The following is a 13,989-nucleotide window of genomic DNA, read 5'->3' as shown; positions in this document are numbered from 1 at the left end:
TTTTTTTTTTAATTTTATAGGTGGTTTAAAACTGGCATTAAGTTTACAATGTTACTTAAATTAAGGGGATATTAAATCCCACAGTTTTAAAACCGAATAAGAAACTCAAAGATTGGAATCAGAGAGTTTCTTGCCGAATATAGTAAACTGTAAAGTATCGGCGGACACTTAGCGTGAGCTAATGCAAGTGACCCGAGTACATAGTACAATACCGGACGACTCGTTGCAAAGGTGGGGAAAGTTCAGATCGGTATTCTTAGGTATATTCCATAATGTAAAAACACATTTCCTAGAAGCCTCAAAAAAGGCTGAAACCGGTCTGGGTAGTGACCTCCCACCATAATGTAATAACAGCATACATTTCCTAGGAAATGTGTTTTTAGATTATGGAAAATACCTAAGAATAGCGATCTGAACTTTCCCCACCTTTGCAACGAGTCGTCCGGTATTGTACTACGTACTCGGGTCACTTGCATTAGCTCACGCTAAGTGTTCGCCGATACTTTACAGTTTACTATATTCGGCAAGAAACTCTGATTCCAATCTTTGAGTTTCTTATTCGGTTTTAAAACTGTGGGATTTAATATCCCCTTAATTTAAATAATGTTTTCATTGCCGAAATGAAGCTTATTAGCTCTTTATACTTAAGTTTATAATGATTCTATTGAAAAATATCAGAAAACATTCTATTTGTTCTGATAACCCTTTAATGTATGGGATAGCTATAGTTTTACTGTAATCTATATTGCATGTATTTTTGATGAAGAACAAATGTATTTTTTATAGCCATTGTGAACTCACAAATTATTATTATTTATACAAATACCTGGAGTTTATTGTATCTATTGTCCCTGCAACGTACCTTATATTAGAGAAACTGGATGTACAATCCCTATCCATAAAAAAGAACACAAACAACACACTGAATTTAACAATTTTGGGAAAACAGACCTTTCAGATCACACTCTTAATACCCTACACCAAATTGATTGGAAAAGTACCTGTACTTTTCATCGTACAGAAACTTGGCATGAACACAAATTTAAACAAACCTGTGAAATTATGATTAACTTAACAAGAATGGTGGCATAAAAATCCCAAGAATTTGGATGGCACACATTCAGCCCACGTAGTTCAAGCTTTCCAGTAAACTCTGACTTTATCATGAATAAGCAATTATTTCAGCTTTTATTGGTCACAATCCGTACTATTTGGTTTAATTTATCAATTTCCTAATATATATATCCGGTTATTACAACAGCACAACATGATTACGTTTACATTATTATTAATTCCTATCCACAGTTTTTCTCCAAATTAGTTTATTACTTGAAAGCACTCCTATGTTGCCATATCTAACATTTCTTTCTTTCTAAGGCAGCTCTAGCTGAATCAATCCACCTAGACCTTGGGCTTCCTCTGGGTCTCTTTCCTGCCATCTTGGCAACAAACACCTGTTTTGCTAACCTTATCTCATCCTTTCTATTTAAGTGGCCATACCACCTTAGATTAGCTCTGCTGATACATTCTTGAATGCTAATAATGTCAAAGTTCCTTTCTAACAGCTACATTTTTAATATGATTCTGCCATCGGTTCACTCCCCTAATTTTTCTCAGAACCCTCATATCTGTGGACTCTAGTCTGTGATCAAGTTCTTTATTTCTAACCCAACTCTCAGACCATAATAGAAGTGGTAATAACCAATTCCATGAGGATTACAAAGACCAGGCAAGGAGTGCGACTTGCTTGGTAAGGGTTGCAAAAGTAAAGTATGAGCAGCAGTTAGCTAATAAATCCTAAAAAATTCTAGGGAGTTCTTTCAATATGTAGCCATAAGAAACGATTATATAAAGATTACACTCACTGGAGAAAATGGTATAAGGACAACTGATGTGTAAGACATAGCGGAGACACTCAATGAGCACTTGATAAAGGTCTCATTCTTGTGAATGAGACCTTTATCTGGTGAAAATGGTATAAGGACAACTGATGTGTAAGACATAGCGGAGACACTCAATGAGCACTTGATAAAGGTCTCATTCTTGTGAATGTGAAATCATGGAGAGATTAGGATCAGTTGATGATGAGGAGAAGAGACTGACTATAAGTGAACAAGGTGTATGAGGAATTGATCAAACTTTATGTTAATAAGGCTGTGGGATTTCATAATATATCACTATGTATTGTGAAGGAATATCTCAGGGAAGTGACATCTGCCTTAATATATTTTTTTTAATGAGTTTTGCACTGAGTCGAGTTCCAAAGGAGTGGAAGGAGGGCAAGATTGTGTGCTTCATAAGGGAGGTGATAGAATTCAGACATCAAGTTATAGACCTATCTGTGTGTCAGGTATCTTTAAGTTGTTAGAGAAGCTGGTGAGAAGTAGGATTCAGAGTTGGGTTGACAACAATGATATTATCTTTAATGGACAGCATGGATTTGCTAAAGGGAGGTCATGTTTTAGTAATCTACTTGATTATTACAATAAAGGTAACAGCTTCCTTGGACAAAAAGGAGAGGGATAAACAGTAGTATACTTTGATTTTGCAAAGGTTTTGATAGATTACCACATGATAAATTGATAATCAAACTAGACCAAATGGGGTTGGATATTAGATTAGTGCATTGGATTGCACTAATCTAATATCCAACATTATTAGATTAGTGCAATCCAATCCAATATTAGATTAGTGCACTGGTCATCTGATAGGTATGAACAAGTCGTGTATGGGGGAGCGATATCCAGGAAAAAATAAAGTCAGTAGTGGTGTGCCTCAGGGGTCTATTTTAGGACCATTACTGTTTAACCTGTATATTAATGATATTGGTGAAGATTTGGATGGAGATATTCAGTTGTTTGCAGATGATGCAAAGTTGGGACAAACCATGAAGAGTAGAGAAGATGTTGTGGCCTTACAAGAAGACTTGTATAAATTGAGTGATTAGGCACAAGAATGGGGATCAGAGTTCAATGTTGCAAAATGTAAGGTTTTAAAATTTAGGAAACAAATATGAGATGCAGAATTTATGCTTGGTGAGTACATATTATACTCACCAAGTGAGTGTAATATGGTGGAGGAAATAAGAGATCTTGGGATGATAGTGGATAAGGATCTGAAATTTAGGGGACACATTGCGAAAATTGTGAAGATAACACAAAGGCTTCAGGGAATGATGCAGAGGACACTGACTTGTAGAAGTAGGGAGATTCTTGTTCCATAGTATAAGGCTTTCTTAGGCCACACATGGACTATTGTGTCCAGATATGGTCACCTGGTTTTCAGAAGGACGAAGAGATGTTGGAAAGGGTACAGAAGTGACTGACTAAGGGTAGTTTCTAACCTCTGGAATGTCGAATATGGGGAAAGATTGAGAAGATGTAATTTGCAGATTCTGGTGGACAGGTGGACAGAGTTGGTAAGGGGTTGTTATAGGATCAATGCTGGAGAAGTTTTACAGAGAATAGTGGGAGATCAGGGGAGAACCAGAGGTCATCCTTCGAAACTGTATAAAGAGGATGCGAGTAGGAGAGTGAGAAGCAGTTTTTTTTTTCATGCAGAATTGTGAATGATTAGAATACCTTGCCTGAGAGTGTGGTGTCTGCAACAATTAGTGTTTAAAGCACGATATGATGAGCAGTGTGTATGATAAAAGGACCGCCGAGAGGAATCCGACTCCATGGGGTCTTGAGTGGTAATAATAATACTAATACAAAGTTCATCAAAATTGAATTCTGGAATTGGCGGATAAGAATATGATACTCTATGTGAGACAGGATGGCTTTATGAAGGGTCAAGTCATGCCTTAATAATCTACCAACTTTTTATAATATTGACATTTGAGTTGGATAAAGGGAATTGCTACACGATGATAGTGCTGGATCTTGGAAAGACATGTGAGAGGTTACCACATGGAGTGTACGTTGGATTACACAAGCTGCAATAAACGCAGTTGGAGAGAAATGGTGATATGGATAAAAGGGTAGCTGATGGACAGATTCCACAAATTAGTATATGGAGGAGCAGAATCCAGGTGACAAGTGGCATACTGTAAGGCATACTGCTTGGATCACTGCTATTTAATTCATGCATAAATGATATAAGAAATAACTTGAAGAGAGATATTCAGTAGTTTGCTGATGATACAAAGTTGGGTAGGGTAATATTTAATCATGATGATATAGTGCTTTCAGGATGATTTAAATAGGATAGGATGACAGTATGAGTAGAACAAAGTACTTCATTTGAATGAGGAAAAGTTATGCATTCTGATAAACTGATGAAGCAGGGATTTGGGGGTAGTAGCCTGATGCAACCACATCTGTATTATTGTGATCAGCTCTGGTAAACTGGGTTTCTTTGGGATGAGGAAGTAGTGGTGAAGATCCAGGGCAGTTGACCAAGATTGTGAGTGGTGTGTAAAATGCTTCATATGAAGATCGATTGAAGGTTTGTGGGTGCAAAAGTTGGTATATAGAGTCAACGAACAGAAATACGATAGAAACATTTGAGTTACTTAAGAAATATCATAGGATTAATAAAAAGGGATATATTTCAGCACTTGGGTAGATTGGGGCAAGAGAAGAAGCCATCCCTTAAAGTTAAATAATGTTTAGCAAGGGTGCTAGGACGAGATTTTTCACTTGGAGAGAGATATGAATAGATTGCGAGTGCTTTGTCTGTTAATGGTTTCAAGGAGAGGTATGATTGATATTGTGTTCATAGTTTTGATCTCACACGATGAATCTTAGGACTCTATAGAGGTTTCATGAAATAATAGTAATATAATAATAATAATAATAAATTTATACCTAGAGATATCACTCGACGAAAGTTTACTTCTGCCCGTAAAATCTGTTCATCATTTTTAAATGGAATATTTCCACAAACCATATCATAAAGGAGAATTCCAAGTGACCATACAGTAGCAGCATTACCATAATAGCATTGTTCACGAATCCACTCCGGAGGACTGTAAAGTCTTGTTCCTAGAGAGCAAAATTAAAAATAAAATAAATCGTCAATGCTTTTAATTCCCCAAAAAGGAGATGGTGTATTTATTATTATTTAGCCCTCCAAAGCGTCAAAAGACTCATCGCGGGAGATCCTTCCTAGTAAAGAAGTCTATCATACCACTCCATAACCATTCTCGCTCTATGGACCCTTGTCATCACTCCTTCCCGCTGTTCAACCAAGCAAAAGAACTCCCCAATATCAACCCCGTAACCAACTCTCAGCAGTTTAAGTCTCAAACATATCACCTCTCTTTCTATCCACCAAACTATGCACTGCACATTTCCTCAGCCGATCCTCATTACTAGCATCGTACAGTCCTGAAACCATCTTTGTTATCCACCTTTGTACCCTTTCAAAGTTAATTTATCCCCTTCAAATCCTGGGGACCAAATCTGAGAACAGTAGTCTAAGTGTATACAATGGAATGATAACTCTTTATCTCTGCAGGTCAGTATCCTTCTCATTATTGCAGCAATCCCCTGCGATACCTTCACCATCTTTGCAATATGTCCCCTGAATTTCAGATTTCTATCAATCATCGACCGCAGAGCTCGTCTCCCCCTACTTCCTCCAGTATAACTCCCAATACAGTATGCAAACCACAAGACCTTACATTTTGCTGCATTAAACCGACATACCCATATTCAATGGCCCATCTTTCTAGATGATTCAAATCCTCTTGGAGGGCTACCACATCTGCACTAATACTAATAACTCTTCCCAGCTTCGCATTTTCCGGAAAGAACTGAATATTCCCTTGCAATCCACTGACAATGTCATTGATATAAATATTAAACAGTATAAATGCCAATACTGAGCCATGTGGACCAAACTTGTAACCCTCTACCTCCTTGAAACTACCCCACCATACACAACAATCTGATACCTATCAGACAGCCAATCCTGAATCCAATTAACCAACCTCACATCCAGACCCATGTGCTTCAACTTAAATATCAGCTTATCATGTGGAACCTTGTCAAATGCCTTCGCTAAATCCAAGAATATTGCAGCATATGGCTTTCCCTCATCTACTGTTCTTGTAACTTTATTATAATAGGCTAGCATATTACTAAAACAAGAGACCCCTTCACAAATCCATGTTGACTCTCACAGATAACATTACCCTCATCTGTCCAATGCTGTATACAGTCCCTCACTAATTTCTCCAAGATCTTAACTACTGATGACACACAAACTGGCCTATAATTAGACACTTCCAGTCTGCTACTACCCTTATGCAATGGGCACTATCTTACCTTCCTTCCATTCCATGGACACCTTTCCCCATAGCCAGACTTTCATTGAAAAGCCAGGTCAATGGAGCTGTCAATTCTCGAGCACATTCTCTCAAAACGTGTGAGTCTGGATGGTGAAATACCATCCAGACCCACAGTTTTACTGACATCCAGAGTACTCAGAACGTGGAACACACTCTCCTTCTGCACTTCTAAACCTCGAACCTGCCCTATCCCTCTCGTATTAATATTTACTCCTCCAGGATGAAACACTCCAATAAAGTGTTCATTGAACAATTCCACTATGTCCTCTGTATCAGTCACTCTATTCCAGTTTTAATCCCGTAATATCAATTTTCCACAGTCATTTCTCCTCCTACTGGCCACATAGCTAAAAAATTCCATACGATCTTCTTTGGATCTTAGGGCCAATCTCTTCTCATATTCCAGTTTCACCTTCCTTACCATATTACTCACTCTCCTGGCCTGTGTCTTATATTCTTAATACATCTTCTCTTCACTGTCTCTTTATATCTCTTCCATAGCCTCTTTCTCGCATGCCGTTCCTGTTTAATATTGTTTGTCATCCACTTTACTCCAAATTGTGTCATCTCTTCACTCATGGAATACAGCTTTCCATTGCTGCTAACCCTCCATCAAAACTTCTCCAAGTTGACGTCTAAGATTATTATAATCACCTGCTTTATAATTCCACATATGTTCCATTTCTTTGATACTCCTGCATGTCTATTAATTTTCCAAGTGAAAACCATATGGTCACTCTATCCAACTGGTGGGAGAGACGTCATCTCAGTTATTATCAACTCTTTTGATGCTATAACCAAATCCAAAAATCTTGAACCTCTTGTTCCCTCTGTTACATGCTGCCTAAGATATTTGTCCCTCAAGAATTCTAGAAATTCCATTCCCTATTGCTACATGCATCTTCCTCTCCCCAATTTATACTACTGTAGTTAAAATCTCCCATAACAATCATTCTTCTTGCACTTGCCAAACTCAACTGTCTAAACATCTCCTGGTCCCCGACCTCTGTGCTCATGGGTCATCTGTAGCAACACCCCACTAAATATCCCGCCTTGTCCGCCCCTACCTCACTACATGCTCTCAAAATCATTAGTGTCGCTGCCTTCCAAAGTCTCCACTCTTATAGAACATAAGTTGTCACTTATCATAAGCAGTACTCCACCACCACGCTTTCTCTTACTATCCTGCCACTTGTATTCCTGTTATTATATCCCCTTCTGTCAACCACGTCTCAGTGATCCCAATGAACCTTGGCAAGGCTGATGCTAGCAGTGCCACCAATTCCTCTCCCTTATTCCGTATACTCCTGGCATTAGTATAAAGCATAAATTATTCCCTGTAGACTCCACTGTGATATGCGTTACCTGATGTCATCCCCCTTCTTCTAAGTACATTCCCACAAGAGGCCACCCAGGCTACCATCCACCCTGGCCATTCTAGTTTCCCTGCATTGATTATACCGATTCGTTCAGAACACAGTAATCTCTCCAGATGTCTACGTTCTTCTTCATTTAAATGAAAGCAGTCTCTCGCATACAATTCCTTCTTGTCCTCAAATGCCCACCAAGCATCCACATATTCCAGTACTCTCTTCTGACACATTCTAGCTATTATGTTATTCAATATTACTGCTCTTCTTCTCAGCTTGTCACTATGATACCTAGGCAACATACACGCTATCTTTCCTCTGTGGATCTTCTTTCATACAACCTCATACAAGAATCTCTTACATGAGGTTGTATGAAATACTTCAATACTCTTGCTTCTATACTCTCCTCTTCTGTCATTCCCAAACCACTCTCTCATTCCTGTCTCCTACTGCTTTTATTTTCTTCTCTTCTATCATTCCCAAAACTTTCTCTCACTTCTACTCTGATTAGGGTTGCATACAGATCTTCCATTTTCCTAATCTCATCATTCATACTTTTCATCTCATTCATAAAACATTACACCTCCTCTTTCAGTTCATCTATCCCTATCTGCAAATTAGTCATTCGCCATTCATTTTCTCAATCAAAACCATCTACGTAAACTTCACGTCATTCAAGCCTTCCACACTCCCGACCAGTTTCGGCTCATACATAAGCACTGCGACACTGCAGCACCCCCGAGGAAAAAATTAAAAAATTAAATTTCGTTTGTGTTTATAAATAATAACAATGCTTACAACATTATATAAATGCAATACAACATGTTAAAGGTTACAGCTTATGTTTTGAGATTGATTGAATAGTTAATAATTGGAATTGTTCGATTAACGCTTTAGATTACGAAACAAATACACTGCGATCTAACCCAGTTTCAGAATTATCACATTCGGCCAATTGCAGCTAATCTAGCCGATATTAGTTTGTGCTTCTTATTGCATGTTACAAGTGAATCCGTCACTGCTCGTTTGGGCAGTATATTTTATGCTTGTGAGCGTTATTTCTGTGAGATATGGAACTTTTATTATTGGTGCGTGTTCGTGGTGAGGGTGAACTATTTTTTGTAAATCTTATTTTATTTTGTTAAAATAACATAATTATTTATTTATTATAGATAAAAAGCTGAATTATGACGAGTGTCACTGTTGAAAATAATTATATTTTTTCAGTTATCGTTACACGAAACAAATGCACTGCGATCTAACGCAGTGCCAGAATTATCGCGCCAACTGCAGCTAGACTTGCCGATATTCGTTTATGCTTGTCATTGCACGTAACGAGTGATTCTGACACTGCTCGTTTGGGCAGTGTCGCTTACAGATAAATTGAATGCATGCGCACGTTATTTCTGTGTGATACGAAACTTTTATTATTGGTGTTTGTTTGTTCGTGGTGAGGGTGAAAGATTTTTAATAAAGCAATATTTTATCATGTAAATTTATTTATTAATAAATTGGTTACCGATTAGGAAAAAAAGATTTTTTTTTTATTATTAAACTTTTCACTGGCCGCCACTACTCCAGACTCATTTTCTCATTCATACTTCGCTAGTCATTCTCTCCTGTCACACTACTCGTCTCCCGACATTCATTTCCCATTCCTGAAGCAACTAGTTCTGTTATCGAAATATCTAATTCATTGATTTCCTCCCACTGTCTGCATTTTGTGCATATACGCACTCTCCCTTCTCTCACCGTTCAACTCCCAGGAAGCATACATGTCGCAAACACTGCATGCCACAAAATCCTTTATGATACGTATAACAGTTCTTAAATGGCAGAGGACTTGGTGACACGCCAGTTGTAATTGCAGCTGCGTCTGCCATCATTCCTTACTGCCGAGTAACTACTAAACTAATCGCTAAAAGTATATGAACACTGTATCACAGAGATGTATATATTAACGCTAAATATAAACAAATATAACGCTATATTCAACAATACAAGAGAGCGAAAACTTATCTTCTCTTCCACCTCAAATGCTTTCGACTGTGACCGCGCTTTCTTGGTAACCCAAAAATAACACAATATATAACAACGAAACTCCAAATGCAGAACCACTAAAGAACACTTGTGTCAATGAGAAAAAAAATGCAGCACAATTCACAAAAGAATTCGCACTACACACCGTTTAAAAAATACTTCTCCCTATCACAGCTCAAATCACCCGCCCCATCGGTAGCAATGAGTTGATATTTTTGCCACACATTCAGCGATGCCTTTAACATATGGTATAGGAGTCCTGTGGGCTTCTTGGTTGAGTCATCTATAGGACAGTGGATGATTTTTTTTTTGGTGGAGGGGGGGGGGGTATCATTGGATTATATCCATTTAGTAAGGCAGTTTCTTTGACAATTTCCAATTCCTGTTTTAGAAATTCTTCCAAAGAAGAATTCTTGTGTGCTTTGGATACTAAAGATTTCATTATGTCAGATTTTTGAGTTGATGTATTGTGGATATAAGGACCTGAAAAGCCGTATTTTGGTAGACAAAAGTGGAAATTGATCCACAGGGCCATTGCCAGAGTAGATCGCGACCTCAGGCAAACAATTTAATATTGCCCCTGATGGATTACAAGACAAAAATAAGAAAATCTCCAATTGCTATTTTGTTTTTATTACAAGAGAAACATTAATGCAAAACAATTATATAATACTATTAATTAAATGTTTGCTCTACAGGGATAGCACACAATAAAACTGTTTATAAGTTATTCTAAATTTAATTTAAATTATAAGTTATGTCCGCCTTTATCGATATAGTTGCTAGACCAACTAATCTTTCTTGGGTCATTGCTGTTCACAAAGAATTTTTAATCAATTTAAGCTTGGAAAACTTCTTTCTGCACTTGCTACGCTAACAGGAATTGTTAGCTAGCGACTATCGCAATATGGCTGAACGAGCGCCCTTATTAAGCCACGCCGTGACGCAGGCTGCCTCTATGCTACACCCTGTCGACAGTACTGTTGATCCATCATGCTTATGTTGGATGTGTACATCAAAAAAGGAAATACAGTCTGATTATTCTTTTTCTAGTGTGAAACTTGAAATGAGGATGTAGGGAATTGATGTTTTTATAAAAAATGTGTAGAGTTCTAGTTCCGTGTGGCTCCAAGATCATCATCACCATACTAAAGCCATATTGTCGTATTTGGGTCGAGAGCGAAAAATTCTTCTAGATATTCAGGAAAAAAGTTGGCTAGATTAGGTGATAAGGATGAGCCCAATGCTGTTCCTTCCTCGTTTATATATTTTATCTTTCCATGTGAAGATGCCTGATGTGATTACAAATTTGAATAATTCCACTATGTCCAATGAAACGTTTTGGGTTAGAATTTCTACAGTCGCTTTGTGAGGGATACTAGTGAAGAGAGAGGCAATGTCAAAGCTTACTAACATGTCTGCCAGTTTAATATCTTTTAATATTGTATGAAATAATATGGAATTTTTTATTAAAGAAGCTGAGTAGTGAGGAGATGGAGAAGGTTAGACAGAAATCTTGATATTTTATGCATGGGACTCTTTATACAATCCACAATGGGTCTAAGTCAGTGTTTCCCAACATTTTTTGGATCATGCCCCCCCTCAACGATTTTGATGTCCCCCCCTCTAGTATGATAGTCAGCCAAGTTCTGAAAAAGTATAATATAAATATGTACTTTAAATAAAAAATAAATATGTACTTTAAATAAAAAATGAACATAGGTAAAACTGTTTTTAATTTGACTTTCTTCAATGAATATAAATTTCATATTACACTTTGTGTATTATAAAACATAAATCGAACTACTGGCAGGACCAAGTAGGTACCACTTGACAAACAAATTCAGTTTGTCAAATGCCATCATAGTTTGCTTGATTTCAACTGCTTCACCATCATAGTGCGCTCTCTCTCATGGAGCACAACAGAATGCTATATCACAGGTGCCAATCTCATTCTAACCTCATGTTGAGGAGGGGGTTTACCTCGACTCCCTGCCCATGTGGATGAATCATGCTTCAACCTGATCGACTTCGTAAAAAAAACTCTGCTTTCAGTCCCAGAGGAAGCAAACTCAATTTAAGTGGGGATGTCAGTTTAACCTTACACTTCACCACATTAAACATGTAGTGAAGTGTAAGGTTTTAAAATTTGGGAAGCAAAGAGAGGATGCAGAGTATAAGTCTGGTGGGTATATCTTCAAGGAGGTGGAATAGATGAAAGATCTGGGATGATTATTAATAAAAAAATATACATCCAAGTAGTCTGAAGACAATGCAGGAAACAAACCCTGTTACACACAAAAGCCTGTCCAAACCATGCTTTAAACTCATTCCCCACAATGTCAGAAAGCATTCCACAGACCAACCATTTCATGCATAGAACTTATTCATGCCCATGCTCACACCCACCTTATAGAACTATTTCTCCTTGTTCTATCCCTTTACCCCATCCTACAAAATATTTCCTCCGCATTAAAACCAATTTAAATGTCTCAAATCATATTCTGCTCTTTTCCTCCTATTCACAAGGTTTTGCAAACTGCATTTGCTCAATCAGTCCTCATATTCCACATCCTGAAGACAAGTTACAATCTTATCTGAATCCTTTTCTAACATATCTGCATTAACATGAAAACCAGGGGACTAAATTGGTGCAAATAATCCATATGAGGTCTGATGGCTTACACAGACCTCACGATGGATCTGAAGTTCCATTGAACTTGAGATCACCATTTCAAGGAATGTTGTCTCAACTTCCTCCCCATCAAGTGTAAGCTTTGCATACCCTTGTTGTTTATAAAATTTCAGAACCTTACATACTCTGCAATATTGAACACAGTTGCATACCATTGCTTACTCATAAATCTATTCAAGTCCTCCTGGAAGACCACAACATTTTCTTGATTCATCATTCTCCCCAGTTTTGCATCATCTGCAAACAGTTGTATATCACCAGTTAAACTGATCCCAATATCATTAATATACAAAATAAATAACAATGGCCCAAAAACTGACCCTTCTCTCATACCACTAGTGACTTTCCTCTTCCAAGATATTTCCTCCTCCCCCATACACAAATTGCTGATACTTAACTAATAGCCATTCACCTATCCAACATGATAGTCTATCATCTGATCCCATCTGCTTCATTTTAGAGATCAACTCGTGGTGTGGCAATCTATCAAAAGCATTTTCAAAATCTAAGTATACCACTGTATATGCATCTCCCTTGTCCAATATATTAATTACCGTGTTAAAGTTAGTGAAAGATGACCTCTTTAACAAACCCATGCTGAAAAGCACCAAGAATATCATTGTTTTCAACCTGGTTTTGTATCCTATATCTCATCAACCTCTCCAATACATTAACTCTAGACATACAGATCAGCCTATAATGTATTGCCTTTAGCCTTATTATCACCTTTGTGAAGTGGAACAGTTTTGCCTTCCTTCTACTCCTTTGGACTTATCTGCTGCAAGCCTCTTGTTAAACAGGTAGGACAAGGCTGATGCTAACTGCCTGGAACATTCCTTCAGGACACGTGGTGATTTTCTTGGTCTGATTTGCTCACTTATGAATGTACTGCACTTTTGATGTCCTTGCCAAGTGAGTCACTTTCAAAAACCTGCTCTTTGTACTCAAGCAACTGATTGTTAGCATTGTTCATCTTGTGTACCTCCAAAATGCCTTTTTCCAGATTTCATCCATAATTCCCTTGTTCAATTTCACACCCAACTTATTCAGCCTTTTGACCTTAAGAATACATTCACACATTGATACTGATATGCATTTCTTTGTCAGTTCCTAAGCAGCATTTATTTCCTTACCACTCAACTTCTCCTTCCATGCTATAACTCCAAGCAGTCTTCTAAGCTTGTAATAATCAAAGCCTTTTACTTCACATATATCATTTCCTCACAGAATTCTTCATATAGCCAGCCACAACTATGGGATCACTTCTTGATTGCTCACAAAGTGAAGGGAAGTACAAACCTTACAATTATATCCTGTGATGAAATGGTCTGATCCAAAACTCTCGATTATCACATGGCCACCTTAACATACTCCTTGAGGTGGTTCTCTCGACAACGAGAAATTTCATTATTCTTATTCCGAAATGTTATCTCTTCATTCTAATCTATACTACCATAAATAATCATCCTTTCCTTGTTCACTAATTGAAATTGTTTATGTATTTCTTCATCACCATCCTCCACATTTCTTGGCCTATAGCAACATTGGAAGAACGACGGCACGATGCGCCCTTCGATTAGAAAAGA

The 13,989-nt window shown here is 37.6% G+C and overlaps 1 protein-coding gene across 1 annotated transcript in view; it reads right to left on the bottom strand.

The window, feature by feature from the left end:
- LOC150097080 (serine/threonine-protein kinase pim-1-like) overlaps window positions 1-13,989 on the bottom strand; it is a 37,565-nt gene that overhangs the window by 16,927 nt on the left and 6,649 nt on the right. Inside the window, exon 4 of the mRNA XM_090408123.1 lies at window positions 4,812-4,988. Coding sequence (XP_090264249.1) covers window positions 4,812-4,988 — 177 coding nt within the window. The remainder of the gene's footprint in view (window positions 1-4,811; window positions 4,989-13,989) is intronic.

Source organism: Typopeltis vanoorti, chromosome 18 (assembly GCF_054136105.1).
Source record: "Typopeltis vanoorti isolate ZY-2024b chromosome 18, IOZ_Tvanoo_1.0, whole genome shotgun sequence".
In the NCBI taxonomy this organism is placed as follows: Eukaryota; Metazoa; Arthropoda; class Arachnida; order Uropygi; family Thelyphonidae; genus Typopeltis; species Typopeltis vanoorti.
The sequence above is the reverse complement of the archived record's forward strand: the minus strand, read 5'-3'. Positions and strand labels throughout refer to the sequence as shown.